The sequence below is a fragment of the Oncorhynchus mykiss genome, chromosome 4, assembly GCF_057628025.1.
Source record: "Oncorhynchus mykiss isolate SJ-2025 chromosome 4, ASM5762802v1, whole genome shotgun sequence".
Taxonomy (NCBI): Eukaryota; Metazoa; Chordata; class Actinopteri; order Salmoniformes; family Salmonidae; genus Oncorhynchus; species Oncorhynchus mykiss.
In genome coordinates, this window is record NC_143025.1 from 14,712,069 (window position 1) to 14,729,924 (window position 17,856).

The following is a 17,856-nucleotide window of genomic DNA, read 5'->3' on the forward strand; positions in this document are numbered from 1 at the left end:
ATGACCATACTGTTGGCCTTGCAGTGGATGGAGGAAGTCAAGCCAGACAGAGTAGTTATTTGCTCTGATTCATGTGCAGTGTTGATGAGTCTCCAGTCCTTTAGGTCACGTAGCAGACAAGACCTGCTATATGAGGTGCTACAAACCCATGACAGGATTAGACAGATGGATACACAGTTAAGATTTATTTGGGTCCCAGCCCATGTGGGGGTGGAGGGGAATGAGACAGTTGATGTTCTTGCTAAAGAAGCACTTGGAAGTGGGGATGTTGATGTTGTAGTTTCAATGAGCAAGGCAGAGGCAAAAAGCCTGATATGGACAGTGATTGTGCAGAGATGGCAGGAGCTGTGGAATAGAGATACTAGGGGCAGGTATATACTTCAAGTACAGAGGAAAGTCAGGGAGGATGGCAGGAAGGGACAGAAGATTTTTACAAGATTAAGGATGGGACACAGCCAGTTGAATAAGTCCTTAATTTTGAAAGGAAAGCATCCAACAGGAAATTGTGATTATTGCCAGGAAACAGAGACCGTGTAGCATGTACTGTATTGCTACAGTGTGGGCTGTATCAGAAGGAAAGAGAGAGGCTGAGATCTAGTGAGGGAGAAGGGGATACAGGAAATGAGTTTAAAGAGTATTGTAATGACCTGGCTAGATCATAAATGAACAAATGTCCAGACATGGCTAGATCATAAATGAACAAATGTCCAGACAGAGGATTGAGTTTATGAATTCACGGTTTATTAACCCAACTCAATACAGGCTACTGTTTGGCCATTGCCTACACCAAATAAATCAAGGATCACAGTGTAAAACAACAGTGACCATCTCTTGTTAAGACCAAACGTAAGAGAGGGAACAATGGCTAAGCATGGTCTTAAACTTGCAGTGCTCCTCTCCCCAAATTAACAGCATAACTCATAACACACAGCTGTCTCTGTGGGTTGCTACAGTATATTGAGTAGAACGTCATTAGATATAGTCTCAAGTATTTTGTTATATTTTTTAAGAGCAACGGGGCTGGCTGGTAGGATTTAGTTTCTCCCTGTCTCTTGCCCACACTCCAGTACAGTAGGTGGCGGTAATGCACGGTAACATTGGATGCCAACCGCCGATAAACCCCACCGAAGAAGAAGTTAAGCACAAGGACAAGAGGCCGATCCTTTGCGTTGCGATGGGATTGGTGGGAGCAATCTGGGGAGATTCAGCAGTTACCCCCTCCCCTCGCAGATCATCCATTACACTGACTGGTAAGGCATGGCCACTGTCATTATAACCTCATCTGATTGATATATATCTACGAATTCCGCAGGCCACAGCCTACATCGCAATATTCTTGTCACCTCTGAACGACACCGTAGGCTACCTTTGTGCACCTAGAAAGACTTCCGCCACATTGCATATCGGACATCTGTTTGCGAAAGTAACTGTTAGCTAGTTATAGAAAGGTGGGTTAGATATACTTGCCATTTGTTTACACTTTCCTCGAGTATTCGAGGTGAGTAAATATGCTATGTGTAGTTTGTCTCACGATGTTTACTACAGTATCCAATGCCTTTTACTTAGTTTAGCGAACTATCAGTCGAGTTAGACCCGATGCCATTAGTCTAAATGTGCTTATGGACATTTTGCCTACGAGAGTGCTGTGCGGATAGGCCTGTTGACGATATAGATGTATCGTTTTGATAAGGTTTTAGTGCTCATTACACATCAGAAAATCCATGTATATCATTTTAGTGTGTTTTGGCTCCCATCGTGCAATTGCAATTGTAATAGCTAACGTTCTCTCTCCATGTTGTCTGGCGGTAGTGTTGGCATGCTAGATTATTGTTTTGTGTCCTTTAGGTTTCTCCTCTGATGGGCTAGCCTACTGCAGGTTACTTACGCAAAAAGTGCAGTCTGCCAATTTCATAGCCCTCATGGGTGAGGTGGCTGTCTATAGGCCTGTGTAATTGTCTAATCTATCAATCAAACCTTTTGAAAAATCATGTAATGTGGTTAAGGTGCCTTGCAGAAATCAGACTTAATTATTTGATGGGTGACAAGAGTATTCAATCAGCATTGTGTGTGGCTGTCGTTCAAATCTTCTAGCCTTTCCGAACTAAACCAAGCGTTTCCGCTGGCTGTTGTGCAACCTGCCTCCTAGCAGACTAAACCAGACATTTGACATGGCCTCTGTTTGAAGGGCTCCTCTATTTGGATGCAGTGAATGTCATACTTTGTCTGATTAATTTTGTGTCAGATCATTTATCACTGAATTGTTGACTGGCTCGTCCCTCTCACTCTTGTCTAAAGCAGTGGGGTATAGCCATGTTGCGACTCCTAAGACACCAGGCTAGAGGGACGAGGAGCTGCCTCTGTGGCCAGAGGCGCTATGAGCATCACAAGAGCGTCATGGCCATCCGGCGTGAGGACATCAACGTGTGGGAGAGACGGGCGCCCCTGGCTCCGCGCCACGTTAAAGAGATCGTCCATGCTGGCCACAAGGTCCTCGTCCAGCCTTCCAACCGAAGGGCCATCCACGAGAATGTGAGTGAACACTGTTGTTGGGTAAAACATACACACATCCAATGGCTGGTGTTCACTGCCGTTGAATAAACATGCTCACAGCCAATGGTTGGAGATCAAAGGAGGCCTATGTTCAGCAAAAATAGGAGAAAAAACTGCACAACGTGATCTATAAATGAGGTTTATGTGATGTGTCTCTGGTTACTATAGGAGGACCTCCCCAATGTCTAGTAAACAACATGTAACATATTATTGTTTGAAATTAAGGTTAAGATAAAAGTATTTGACTATCAAAGGACTGCTGTATGAACTTTTACGCAACTGAATAAAACAAAACAGTGTATTGAATGACAAATGTAACAATTTGGTTAGGTGTTGGCAACTGGCATTGGAAAAGGTCTTCTGAACTAGCTTCTAAACGATTTTGACCTTTTTGTATGTTTCATTTCAGTATTATGAGAAAGCGGGGGCCATCATTTCCGAGGACATTTCCGAGGCCTCGTTGATCATTGGCGTCAAGAGTCCTCCGGAGGAGAAACTTTATCCCAGAAAGACCTACGCCTTCTTCTCTCACACCATCAAAGCACAGGAAGCTAACATGGGTCTACTGGATGACCTGCTCAAAAAGGTAAGGCCGTTGTTGCTCTATCCAAGTACGACCTTAAACTAAGAGTCAGACAGTTGTTCTGGGTCAATGGGTATTGTTCCCTAGCCTAAACAAAAAGCATGTTCACATAATGGTTTGGATGCACCTGCTGTGCCTCATCCATTCATAGTGATGGGGGCGGGGGGCATTTATGCAGTTATATATCAGGATATTATTTTTGACGATATCTTATGGTTTTGAAAATATTGCAATATTATTTTTGCGCTTGTTGTCTGTACCTGCACCAAAACTTACTTTTTTATAGCTTGTTCTCCATCTTCTTTTATAAATAGGCAGCCAATTTGTTTTCAACATTTTTTTAAAATGTCCATCACTGATCAAAACTTGTCTCTTGTCCCTCTGCAGCAGACATATAGGTAGCAATATGTTTGGAACATCCAATCACAATAAAATCACAGTATCGAAACGCAATACGTATCGTGAGGTCCCTGGCAATTCCCAGTACTAGTTCATTCACATCCTCTGGTCTTTCTAGGAAGTGCGTCTCATCGACTATGAGAAGATGGTCGACGCCAATGGCTTCCGCATCGTGGCATTCGGACAGTGGGCTGGCGTTGCAGGTATACTTTTGTCCGACAACCCAAGAATACAGGTGTCAGTCACCCGATGTGTTTCTAATTCCAAAGATCGTGTAGAACACCTCAATTTCTTTTTGCCTCGTGCTTTTGCGTTGTTTACACACCAAACCTGTTCTCAGAGATGATTAGCTCTTGAGGTTCCACTAGTCCGTACTGATCTTGGTAAATCTACATTTTGTATTGTTGTCCTGAGGGCACCATTGTAAATAATAAAATATTAACACTAGCTGAATTTACCCATTTTACCCGTATGTATCCCTATTTTCAAATGCCCTTTTGTCCAACATCTATTATCAAAGCAGTGTTCCTACTTTGTTTCCCTTTTTCTAAATTCTTCCTTACAGGAATGATCAATATTTTGCATGGTTTGGGACTTCGTTTTCTGGCGTTGGGACACCACACTCCTTTTATGGTAAGGATTTGACCCAGTGGAGTCCATGTAATTTCAATGCTTCCTCCACTGAACCTTTGCCATCACTTCCTGTGTCACAGCACATCGGTATGGCCCATAACTACAGGAATGTCAGCCAGGCCATCCAGGCAGTGAGGGATTGTGGGTACGAGATCTCCATGGGCCTCATGCCCAAGTCCATCGGCCCAGTGACTTTTGTCTTCACCGGAACAGGCAATGTCTCCAAGGTAGGTAGACCTAGTGTAACCCAAGACAAACTATGACTAAACCATCACCAAACACAACCTGTTCATACAAGTAGATAAAGGTGTTAGGAAGGTCAGTGATAAGTGAATTCTACAACATGGGAATGCATACCTTATCTTCAACTACTTTCTCCTATAATGTAGGGTGCACAAGATATCATCAATGAGCTTCCTGTAGAATACGTGGAGCCTCATGAGCTAAAAGACGTGTCTCAAACTGGAGGTACTACATCCCCATTTCTGATGGGGTGCATTTGCATATTCTATATTTCATGCATATGATATGTATTATCATATTAATTAATGTGTTCTGTTTAATGTTCACTGTGTGACACTGCTATCTCCGTCTCTCTGGTTTCAGACATGTCCCGAGTGTACGCCACCGTTCTGAGTCGTCACCACCATCTGATGAGGAAGAGTGATGGTGTTTATGACCCCCTGGAGTACGAGTATCACCCGGAACTGTACACATCGCACTTTAGAACCAGTGTGAGTCTGCCTCTGCCTTTCTGTCGCAACCAGTTCAGTAAGTTCACCTGTTCCTGCTGCTCAGCCAGGAGCTGCGAGCCCTTTGACACAGTCACACTGCTCTGTCTGAAGCCTGAGCTGATTGGCTCACTAAGCACTCATAGGGGAAATGGGGGGCCCAGCATTTTCTCCTATTGCAAAACACAGGTTATATTGGCTTCTAGTCTGTCAGTGGGTGACCACCCTGAACAAGATGAGATGTCAAATATGATTATGTAGATGGTAGGTTGTTGAACTGGGTTTGTTAATGTCTTGTCAATATGTTTTGCAGATATGTGGAAGACTAGTTGTCAGTGGTGGTAGAATTGGTTTAGGTTGATGTGGTAGCAGCTGCGGCAACAGCCATAGCGGTGGCGGCAGCGGCCATAGTGGTAGCAGTGGCAGTGTGGGAGAAGTAGTGGAAACAATTGCATTGACAATGACTCTGCCTGCTTTTTGTCCTCCTGGCCTCAGGTGGCGCCCTACACCACGTGCCTGATCAACGGCATCTACTGGGACCCCCAGACACCGCGGCTCCTCAGGCGGCTGGACGCCCAGAGGCTCCTGACGCACGTCAAGCCCTCCGCCGCTGCTACGGAGGGATGGCCAGAGCTACCACACAAGTAAGTTCCAGGTAATCAGCTGAGTAATTGGATTTGCGATAAGGACGGGGACTATCTTAGTCAGAAGCCCGCTATAGGTGTTTGCGGTCAAAAGTCAATGCTTATCTTCAATAATGTTTACGTTCTATGGGAACTCAACCAAAGAGTGTGGAGTGCAGTCACCGTGACCCGACTGGCTGATTAAATCTGATATGGACTCTACCTCTTTTCTTATCTTCCCTCATTACTTCCTGTCTTTCTTTTTCCTCAGGCTCCTGGCGATCTGTGACATATCTGCCGACATGGGCGGCTCTATTGAGTTCATGACTGAGTGCACCTCCATCGATAAGCCCTTCTGTATGTACGATGCGGACCAGCACATAGACCACGACAGGTACAGACCAGGGGAGAATGACTGCCCCCTCTCATTGACGCCATGGAAGTTAAAGGCCGACCGCGGTACATTTATAGTGAAGGGGAAAATGTCAATCTTCGTGTGAATTTAAATTTTTAAAGACAATGGTGGTACAAATAATTGCTTCTAATACACCAGATGTATGTCCTTGAACTGGAGTAGCTCAAACTGCATGTTAGGTCTCCATGAAAGGCCATCTTAAGACTTAATTTGGCTTCAATGCACTATTGAGTCTTCACATAGGAATGAATGTCCTGTGATCGATGGCATTGTCCATTCACATACAGTCATTGGTACAAACACCCATACATAATGTACTCCCACCAGGCCTTGCATATTATCTGATCATCTTTGATTGTGTCTTTCCAGCGTGGAGGGCACAGGTATCCTCATGTGCTCTATTGATAACCTTCCTGCCCAGCTCCCCATTGAAGCCACTGAGTATTTCGGAGACCGCCTCTTTCCCTACATTTGGGAGATGGTAAGACCAGCTGCTGGGGTAAGGTGCACTGCTCCGTTAGTTTGTTTGGGGAGAGGGTTGTCTAAGTGTGGAATGCAGCCATACAAGCACACAACAGCATCTCAGGTTAAGCTTGTCCGTTCCAGCTTACCGCACTGTAGCTGCCACTGATTACTTGTCGCTAGTTACCACGGCCACAAAAATGTAAATGGTCTCTATTGTACAAGTGTATGAAAACAAAAATGTGCTTTTTTTGTTCTTAATTTAAGGTTAGGCATAAGGTAAGCAGTGTGGTTTACGTTAGGGTTGGTTTTGCGTTTAAAATCAGATTTTAAGAAGAAATTGTAGAAATAGGCAGGGTTTAGCCATAATTCAGACTTTGTGGCTGTGGTAACTAGTGACGACCCCACACTGTAGCTGCCACTGCTTGCCAGTGATGGCTGCTTATGGGGAATTCTGTTCTTTGCAGAATTAACTACTTCCCGGTTCTGTCTTCCTCAGCTGCTCTCCGATGCCACCAGACCTCTTGAAGAAGAGGACTTCTCACCTCAAGTTAGGGATGTGAGTATCTCACACACACACACACACACACACACACATCCCTCTTACTCAATCATTTTTGCATCATGAACGAAAAGGCTATGGTCTTGAAACCTAGATGCAGCTTTACCGGAAACTAGTTATGAAAAGATTTGCTCTTGCATTGCGATAATAGCTAACCGAGATCTTGTTGTTGGCTGCATTGTGTGTTTTACGCTGAAGTATGTTGATTTCAGGAGCGTTTACAATCTCTAAACATGTTTTTCATTTGACCTTTTGGACTACAGTTGTCATGTGACGTGCTGTAGTCGCGCAATAGACACAAACTTGTTTTGTCAGACATTTATTATGTTGGTCAGTTATGGCATATTTGTACATTTTTATTTATTTTTTAAGACATTGGACTTTAAAATGTTTTGTTAATCTTTCCTCCATTGAAGGCTGTGATAACGTCAGAAGGAAAGCTTACCCCAAAGTTTGAGTACATTGAAGATCTTCGTCAACGAAGGTAAGATTGCATGTCAATATATCTAGTGGTTTGAGAATGGATTTCTTGTTTAAATGTCTTGTGTGTTTTCAGGATGATTTTGTGTGGCTGTTATAACAAAACCGATTTTACTGTTGAAGCCCTTGAGATTTGAATGTGCTTTCTTTAATGTTATAACAGTTAAACAGCATTTATGTTAACTGATCTGAGAATGCAGTTTCTGTACAATTGAATGCTAGTTCGGTAAGCTTCATGTTGTTGGCTTTGTGTTTTCTAATAAATAAATCGGAAATTGCTTTGGTAAATATGCTTGTCACATGGAGGTAATGATGCCAATCTAAGAAAGACATCTCTAAAGATTCCTTTACAGGTAAAACATTCAGTAGGTGTAAAATTTGACATCTGCTATAAACTGTAGTCTACGACATAGCATTAGCATAGCATACCTAGTGAGCAGCATAATAGACGCATTATGTGCTTAATAGCTGCTATTTGTAGCTTTCCCCCTCCCTCATTGTCGAGCTCAGGCTTTAGGGTATAATGTCTTCCACCCAGCAGGGAAAGCGCTATCTTGCCCCAGACTCAGGGCATTTCGCTACAAGCCATCATGTGCCATCTGCCGGAGTTTCCACTAACCCTCACCTTGTTGTTCTGTCCTTGCACAGTGCTCTCACGGTGTGCTGGTGTGTACCAGTCTACCCCCGCCCTAACACCTTGCATGGCTAACATGCCGCTGCCGCCACTTCTACTGAGGTGCAGGAGTTCTCTCTCTCACTGAGGGGCTCTTTCGTGGGTAGACAAGTCTCTTCTCATTCTAAAACACCCCCCTCTGTCCTGTCCCTTCATTTTGTCATGCAAACAAGAAAATCATCCCATTTCCGTTCATTGTTCCCTCTGTTTGCGAAATTTGAAAATCTTCCACCATCAATCATATTAACTTATGTTTTTAACCAAAATATTTGTTTACTAATCAAATATAAACTTGCATGCAAAAAGAGGACTCTTATCTCCCTTGTTCTTTTCACATAGACTTTGCTTTCTTAAACATTGTAGCTCTTTTCTAAAGAAGCTTTCTTAGACTACTGTATTCATGTATTGTGCCCTTTTCAAGGTTGTCTTAACAAGTAGCTAGAGAAAGATGGTTTGCTCTGGTCTGAGAATTTGTTCATGGTTTATCTTCACACTGACATAGTTTCACCCTGACTGAACCATGACCCAGATGAGCACCTTGTGTTCAAAATGATCACTCAAAGGCCACCACGCTCAAGCCTCTTCAAGCATGGTCAATCCTGGAGAGAGAGTACAACTAGAAATGGTGGCAATCCCTTCTTCATAATGATGATACTAAGAGCAAGGCTTCCGTTTCATACCATTTTGAGTGGTTTTTGGTTGATGCGTTGACCTTACACATTCACCTCTCTAGACAAGCCATGTCTCAGGATCTTAAGTCTTCGAATCCCTCTGATTGGGTATTGCTCTTAAGATATGTACACTTGAGGCAAATATGCTCCTGAGGGGAATCCCCCGTCTATTTTTTAATTAGAGGCCACCTTCTCCATTGTCAGTGGATGGCTTGCCGGACCTCGTGCCGGCTCTACGTACTCTTGTGCACATTTACAGTGTCACGTCCAATTAGGCTGAGGCTGCCAATTGGATTCTGTGGGGGAGGGGGTATTGGGGGAGAGAGTGCTGCTGATTCTGCAGGTTACTGTTTGATAGAAGAGGCTGCCATGGTGACCTTTGGACTGTATGGTGGCCAGTAGTGGAATCATCCGGTTTTAATTTTAATTTCATGTCTGTGTTTGAATCACATTTTGCTGAGTATTTGCTGATCACCCTGTTTTTTAAAATGTAAATACATTTCATTGATTGAATCCCATTTTAGTTTTGATTTTAATATACTTCACCACAGTGCATCAGCTTGGTTTACAAAAAAATCTTAGTCTTTCATTTTTAGTGTGTGATGTGGTTGGGGGAACTCCCTCTTGTAATATTTTGTCCCCCCCCTCCCCCGATTGGTTGTTAAGTAGTAATTTCTTATGAGGATGCAATTAAAACTGTGGATGATTTATATTAAATTAATTTTATTGCCCACCCACATCCCCATCTCTGCTTGGTAAGCACATCACTGGTTCTAACTCTGAGCAAGATTGCTTCAGCTAATCATTATGTGTGTGAGAAAGAAACTTTATTCTGTGCTCACACTGTATAACCCCACATCCCCTCAGTGAGCAAGCCAAGATCATGAAGAGGAGTGGAATGAAGCGAGTGCTACTACTGGGTTCAGGTTACGTGTCGGGCCCTGTCATTGAGTACCTCACCCGGGACCCAGGGACTCAAATCACTGTTGGTAAGCCTCTGAAAAGGAAATGTTACACTGTTCCCACTATATTCACAAATACCCAGCTGATGATGAATTCATTATTTAAATGTTTAACTAGATGCAATCTATTCTGTGTACATCTCCAATTACTTAATTAAATGTAAAGGGTGCCTCGGCTCAAGCCCTGGCCCATTTTTTTGTTTTCAGCTTTAAATTTCACTCATCTTTCACTCCTCCCATCTATCTCACAGCTGTTGTCCATGTCTTCTTGTGTTTTAGCATCAGTGTTGTTGACCCAGGCAGAGGAGCTGGCAGGGAAATACCCCAACACGATCCCTGTCATGCTGGATGTCACCAGTCAGGAGGGTCATCTGGAGTCCCTGGTCAAAGACCATGACCTAGTAATTAGGTACACACACACACACACACACACACACCTGAGGTGAATGTGCAGTGAGTGTGTCATTGTCACATGTACTGTGCTGTTTATGCCCTCAGTATGCTGCCGTACGGGTATCATCCTGTGATCGCCAAACACTGCATCAACAAGAAGGTAAACATGGTGACAGCCAGCTACCTGAGTCCAGCCATGAAGGACCTCCAACAGAGGTAGGGGAGAAGAGGAGATTCCTCTGGGTTTTAAAGTATGAGCGAGAGGGGTGGTGTTAGGGAAAAACATATCTATGTAGAAGTGGAGATTTAATGGTAAAATGTGTTTTTATCTTGTCTTGATGCTAACCGTGGGCTATTTGATACTCAGTTGACATAATGTAAACTACAGGCAGGCAGGCACCAAGACACTTGACCTAATTACTTGGCATGGCATTAGCCCGGATAATCTAGTAGTCAAGTGTATTGGCTCCATGTGGGGCCGGTGTGGCTGAATGGGTTTTTTGTGTGTGTTTCCCTTCAGTGCTGAGGAAGCTGGCATCACCATAGTGAATGAGATGGGCCTGGACCCTGGCATCGACCACATGCTGGCTATGGAGTGCATCGACCAAGCCAAGGCGGACGGCTGCACTGTAAGTGAAACGTGAGGAAGATTGTGACAGAAGCTATATGTTTGAGTGGTTTGTGATTTTGAGAGGAAGTGTTTGGGTGATTGTGGGGCTGTACATAATGATTGATTGAGCGTATGTCAGTTTCCTTGGCAACATTATTGATTGCGGGCCCAACAGATTGAAACGGTGTCTTTGATTTGTACATTGTTTGATGTAAATATGACCGTGTTGACAACATTGGGTAGATGTCTATGTGTAAATTATGTTGTAAAGCCATTTACGTGTATCTCCTTAGATTGAGTCATACAGTTCATTCTGTGGTGGACTCCCTGCACCAGAATGCTCAGACAATCCTCTGCGCTACAAATTCAGCTGGAGTCCATATGGAGTCCTCCTCAATACCATCAGCCCTGCCATCTTCCTCAAGGACAACGAGGTACAGTGGCCATCTAGAATCAGCTTATCCTCCCCAAAAACTTAACCTGAACCATAAGGGTTAGTGACGCAAAGCTGACCTTAGATCAGTGTTCTGGGGTAACTTCATCCTCTGTTCCCAGGTGGTGAGCATCCCAGCGGGCGGCACTCTGATGGAATCCACTTCTCCCATGGACTTCCTGCCCGGCTTCAACCTAGAGGGCTTCCCCAACCGCGACAGCACCAAATACTCAGAACAGTACGGCATCGAGTCAGCCCACACACTCATCAGAGGAACACTCCGCTTCAAGGTAGGTACTGCCACTGACCTCTACAACAATGTGGTTCTAATTGGTTGGAGCATGGTGCTGCTAACAACATTGCAACACTGCTATTCTTTCCTCCTGTCTGATTCAGTGGTCAGTAAATTCTGTGTCTTGTCCACCAGGGTTTCTCCAAGGCCATGAGTGGCTTTGTGAAGCTGGGTCTTATCAACACTGACCCCTGCCCCATGCTGAAGCACACCTCCGCTCCTGTCTCCTGGGTAAGAATCCTGCTTATAACAACTTTATTACCAGCTCATGCCTCTTGGGCGGTTCTTTACCCATATTCTGTCTTTTCCCTGTACAACAGAAAGAGCTGCTGTGTAACCAGATTGGCCTGCACCCCTCCACCTCTGACAAGGCCTTCGAGGGAGCTGTTTACGACCGCATCGGCCAAGACCCCTTCAAAATGGAAACACTCAAATGGTGAGGCCCTTGTCCTAACCATAGCCATACACTGTATATGCATGACATCCATATCATCACACATGCCCTACCCCCCCTAGATACTACACATCCCCTACCCCCCCATAGATACTACACATCCCCTACCCCCCCTAGATACTATACATCCCCTACCCCCCCTAGATACTACACATCCCCTACCCCCCCTAGATACTACACATCCCCTACCCCCCCCTAGATACTACACATCCCCCCCCCCCCCAGGTGTACGACACATCCCTTAGGTACTACACATCCCCTACCCTACCCCCCTAGATACTTACACTACATGACCAAAAGTATGTGAACATCTCATTCCAAAATCATGGTCATTAATATGGAGTTGGTCCCCCCTTTGCTACTATAACAGCCTCCCTTCTTCTGGGAAGGCTTTCCACTAATGTTGGAACATTGCTGTGGAGACTTGATTAAATTCAGCCACAAGAGCATTAGAGGTCGGGCACTGATGTTGGGATATTAGGCCTGGCTCACAGTCGGCCCAAATTATCCCAAAGGTGTTCGATGGGGTTGAGGTCAGTGCTCTGTACAGGCCAGTAAAGTTCTTACACACTAATCTCAACAAACCATTTCTGTATGGACCTCGCTTTGTGCACAGGACATTGTCATGCTGAAACAGGAAAGGGCCTTCCCAAACTGTTACCACACAATTGGAAGCACAGAATTGTCTAAAATGTCATTGTATGCTGTAGCATTAAGTTTTCCCTTCAATTGGAACTAAAGGGCCTAGCCCAAACCATGAAAAACAGCCCCAGACGATTATTCCTCCTACACCAAACTTTATAGTTGGCACTATGCATTGGGGCACGTAGCGTTCTCCTAGCATTCGCCAAACTCAGATTCGTCAGTCGGACTGCCAGATGGTGAAGTGTGATTCATCACTCCAGAGAACGCGATTCCACTGTTCCAGAGTCCAATTGCGGTGAGCTTTACACCACTCCAGCCAACACCTGGCGATATGCATGGTGATCTTAGGCTTGTGCGGCTGCTCGGACATGGAAATCCATTTCATGATGCTCCCGACGAACAGTTCTTGTGCTGACGTTGCTTCCAGAGGCAATTTGGAACTCGGTAGTAAGTGTTGCAGACGAGCTATGCGCTTGAGCACTCGCCGATCCCGTTCTGTGAGCTTGTGTGGCCTACCACTTTGCGGCTGAGCCGTTGTTGCTCCTAGATGTTTCCACTTCACAATAATAGCGCTTACAGTTGAGCAGGGTATACATTTGACGAACTGACTTGTTGGATGGTGCCACGTTGAAAGTCATTGAGCTCTTCAGTAAGGCCATTCTACTGCCAATGTTTGTCTATGGCGATGGCAGTGTGCTCTATTTTATAAACCTGTCAGCAATTGGTGTGGTTGAAGTAGCTGAATCCACTCATTCGAAAGGGTGTTCACATACTTTTGTATATACCGTGTATCAGCCACTCCCCCGCCCCCCCCCCCCCCCCCCCCCCCCCCCCCATAGCATTGCCTTTTTAAATTGTTTAACTTGGGTCAAATGTTTCGGGTAGCCTTCCACAAGCTTCCCACAATAAGTTGGGTGAATTTTGGGCCATTCCGACTGACAGAGCTGATGTAACTGAGTCAGGTTTGTAAGGCCTTCTTGCTCACACACGCTTTATCAGTTCTGCCCACATTTTCTGTAGGATTGAGCAGTGGCTTCTTCCTTGCTGAGCGGCCTTTCAGGTTATGTCGATATAGGACTCATTTTAATGTGGATATAGATACTTTTGTACCTGTTCCCTCCAGCATATTCACAAGGTCCTTTGCTGTTGTTCTGGGATTGATTTGCACTTTTCGCACCAAAGTACGTTCATCTCAAGGAGACAGAACGCGTCTCCTTCCTGAGCGGTATGACGGCTGCGTGGTTCCATGGTGTTTATACTTGCGTACTATTGTTTGTACAAATGAACGTGGTACCTTCAGGCATTTGGAAATTGCTCCCAAGGTAGGCCTTGAAATACATCCACAGGTACACCTCCAATTGACTGAAATTATGTCAATTAGCTTATCAGAAGCTTCCAAAGAAAGCCATGACATTTTCTGGAATTTTCCAAGCTGTTTAAAGGCACAGTCAACTTAGTGTATGTAAACTTCTGGCCCACTGGAATTGTGATACAGTGAAATAATCTGTATGTAAACAGTTGTTGGAAAAATTACTTGTGTCATGCACAAAGTAGATGTCCTAACCGACTTGCCAAAACAATAGTTTCTTAACAAGAAATGTGTGGAGTGGTTGAAAAACGGGGTTTAATGACTCCAACCTAAGTGTTTGTAAACTTATGATTTCAACTATATCAGCTCCTAGATACTACACATCCCTTACACCCCCTAGATACTTATCAGCTCCTAGTCCCCTAGATACTACACATCCCTTACCCCCCCTAGGTACTACACATCCCTTACCCCCCCTAGATACTTCAGGTAGATATAGGATTCAATAAGCATATTGGTATAGCCTGATTGTTTAGTTGCATGGACTTTGTACTCACATCTTTGCCATATAGTTCTTAATTGTGTGTGTGTTCAGGTTTGGGATGCTGAGTAAGGAGGCTGTTCCCCATGCAGAGACTGTGCTGGCGTCACTGGCTAAGCACTTAGAGGCCAGGCTCTCCTTTGGTAAGAGAAGAAATGTCACTACTACCTTCTTCTTTACCCAATTTAGATTTTTTTTTTCTCCAGTTGGTCTCTTGACCAATCACATCAGCTCTGAGAAATATCTGATGTGATTGGTCAAAATTAGTGTAAAAAATATTACAATTGGGCTGTCTGTGTAAACACAGCCATAGTAATTATTTCTCTCTACTTTCTATTACTGTGTCCTTTATCCTCTCCTTCAGATGAAGGTGAGCGGGACATGATTATCATGAGGAACGACGTGGGCCTGCGTCACTCTACAGGCGAGCTGGAGACCAAGCACATCAGCCTGGTGGTCTATGGAGACTCCAACGGCTTCTCTGCCATGGCCAAGACCGTGGGTTACCCTGCAGCCATCGCTGCTCGCATGGTGCTGGATGGTCAGTAGTGTATTATTCTTATTGCATGTGTCATGCCCGAGTTGTTGATTAGGCTTTACTGAGTATGACACACTTATTCCACCACCAGAGAACCTGTCATTTTGCTAAAGATAAATGTACAACCCTAACATGTAAGTTTGAACTGACTTTCAATCTGCAGGAGAAATCCGTACGAAGGGACTGGTGGTGCCAATGACTAAGGACATCTATGGACCGGCACTGAAGAGACTGCAGGAGGAGGGCCTCAAGTTCACCTCGAAAAGCACCATCCAAGAGTAGTAACTCATGAGTCATCGGCAGTGTCCCAATAGTGTTTGTTTCCTTTCCTGGCATCCTCCTCCATCTGCACTGATCACCAAAAAAGACCCCACATTTTTTATTCTTCATTTCAATTCTTTCAGAACAGTGCAGATAAAGGGAAGGAGATGAAGAAAGGAAGCTATTTTAGTCGTAACGCAACACCATGTGATATACAGCCAATCAGTGGCTGGGTACCAGGCCACAGAGAAACGGGATGCATCTCAATAGTCTCAAGTTACTTTCTTCGTTTGTCTCCTGTCTTTCATCTGTGCTGATCTGAGAAGGCAGGGTGGGGGAAGGCAATATGGTAGAAATCCTCAGGAGGACAGGATATGAGGGGAAGCTAGTTGTGGCTATTGAGATGCACCCTGAATTCTGGATGCTTTTGAAACAAGCAATCTACTTTGTGTCAAATAGAACCATTAGGTTGTATGTGAACAGTTTCCAAGCACTTTGCTGCTTTTTAATTAAGGCCATACCATTCTTTACCTGGAGAACCACAACTCCCTGAGTGTCGTTATAACACAACGATCCTGTAATCTGCACAGACCTTCTAAGCTAAAGCGTCTCGTCTGTCCTTGACCGTAACGTATGCTTTTCCTGATGTTGATCAGCTGCTGCTCTTTACATATTGATTTGGTTATCTGCTCATTGTAGATGACACTCAAGACAATCAAGATGCTAGAAATATCAGGAGTGTACAGTACCTGCTCAAAGAAAGACCAGTGAATAAGTTTGCGAGTGAACAGCACTAATATAATACCGTAGCCTGGACAGCTTGCTCATAAGAACAAGTAGTTGTAGTAACTCACCAAGAGCCTCTGAATTAAAAAAGAACTGTTTTACTTTTTTTACTCAATGACCTGCATCACCGGTCAACCATAGCTCATACCTACCATGTCTCATTTTCGGGCAATAGTTTTAAATCAATCTACTGTATTTGTGTACAATTAATTTTAAGTAGTGTGCAGATATATTTTAAGAACAAAAAAGATTTATGTTGAATCCTATTTAAAGATCCCAAACACTATTTGTTGAGTAAAATATCCAAGTGTATTTATTTTCTGGATTGGATATAAATGGTCTCCAGTGCTGCAACATATTGTTTCTGCGTAATTACATGGTTGAAATGTAAGATTGAGATGCCTATTTAAGCAAATAGATTATATTGACCAATATAATCTATCATTCTATTGATACAGATAAACAAGTACACAGAGTCAGTGGCCAGTTTATTAGGTACACCTATCTAAAAAAAAAAAAAAAGTTATTTAACCAGGTAGGCCAGTTGAGAACAAGTTCTCATTTACAGCTGTGACCTGCCCAAGATGAAGCAAAGCAGTGCGACAGAAACAAGAGTTACACATAAACACAAGTACAGTCAATAACACTATACAGTGGGGCAAAAAAGTATTTAGTCAGCCACCAATTGTGCAAGTTCTCCCACTTAAAAAGATGTGAGGCCTGTAATTTTCATCATAGGTACACTTCAACTATGACAGACAAAATGAGAAAAAAAATCCAGAAAATCACATTGTAGGATTTTTTATGAATTTTTTTGCAAGTTATGGTGGAAAATAAGTATTTGGTCAATAACAAAAGTTTCTCAATACTTTGTTATATACCCTTTGTTGGCAATGACAGAGGTCAAATGTGTTCTGTAAGTCTTCACAAGGTTGTCACACACTGTTGCTGGTATTTTGGCCCATTCCTCCATGCAGATCTCCTCTAGAGCAGTGATGTTTTGGGGCTGTTGCTGGGCAACACGGACTTTCAACTCCCTCCAAAGATTTTCTATGGGGTTGAGATCTGGAGACTGGCTAGGCCACTCCAGGACCTTGAAATGCCTCTTACGAAGCCACTCCTTCGTTGCGGTGTGTTTGGGATCATTGTCATGCTGAAAGACCCAGCCACGTTTCATCTACAATGCCCTTGCTGATGGTAGGCTTTGTTACTTTGGTCCCAGCTCTCTGCAGGTCATTCACTAGGTCCCCCCCCGTGTGGTTCTGGGATTTTTGCTCACCGTTCTTGTGATCATTTTGACCCCACAGGGTGAGATCTTGCGTGAAGCCCCAGATCGAGGGAGATTATCAGTGGTCTTGTATGTCTTCCATTTCCTAATAATTGCTCCCACAGTTGATTTCTTCAAACCAAGCTGCTTACCTATTGCAGATTCAGTCTTCTCAGCCTGGTGCAGGTCTACAATTTTGTTTCTGGTGGCCTTTGACAGCTCGTTGGTCTTGGCCATAGTGGAGTTTGGAGTGTGACAGCTTGAGGTTGTGGACAGTTCAAACAGGTGCCATTAATACAGGTAACGAGTGGAGGACAGAGGAGCCTCTTAAAGAAGAAGTTACAGGTCTGTGAGAGCCAGAAATCTTGCTTGTTTGTAGGTGACCAAATACTTATTTTCCACCATAATTTGCAAATAAATTCATAAAAAATCCTACAATGCGATTTTCTGGATTTTTTTTTCTTTCTAATTTTGTCTGTCATAGTTGAAGTGTACCTATGATGAAAATGGGAGAACGTGGGAGAACTTGCCCAATTGGTGGCTGACTAAATACTTTTTTGCCCCTGTATGTATGCGTGTGTAT

At 43.9% G+C, this 17,856-nt stretch overlaps 1 protein-coding gene across 1 annotated transcript; it reads left to right on the plus strand.

Annotated features, from left to right (window-relative positions):
- Positions 1–1,427: 1,427 nt before the first annotated feature.
- On the plus strand, positions 1,428–16,362 carry aass (aminoadipate-semialdehyde synthase; the record flags this gene model as incomplete). Its single annotated transcript, NM_001124530.1, is given in 24 exon segments — positions 1,428–1,498; positions 2,299–2,529; positions 2,960–3,136; positions 3,651–3,735; positions 4,098–4,165; positions 4,246–4,392; positions 4,555–4,633; positions 4,772–4,899; positions 5,392–5,540; positions 5,791–5,913; positions 6,304–6,415; positions 6,896–6,955; positions 7,375–7,442; positions 9,650–9,771; positions 10,024–10,153; positions 10,243–10,353; positions 10,658–10,766; positions 11,041–11,181; positions 11,303–11,470; positions 11,608–11,703; positions 11,793–11,908; positions 14,476–14,564; positions 14,786–14,962; positions 15,123–16,362. Coding segments are annotated over 23 exon segments (2,793 nt in total). The 3' UTR covers positions 15,242–16,362.
- Between the last annotated feature and the right edge of the window lie 1,494 nt (positions 16,363–17,856).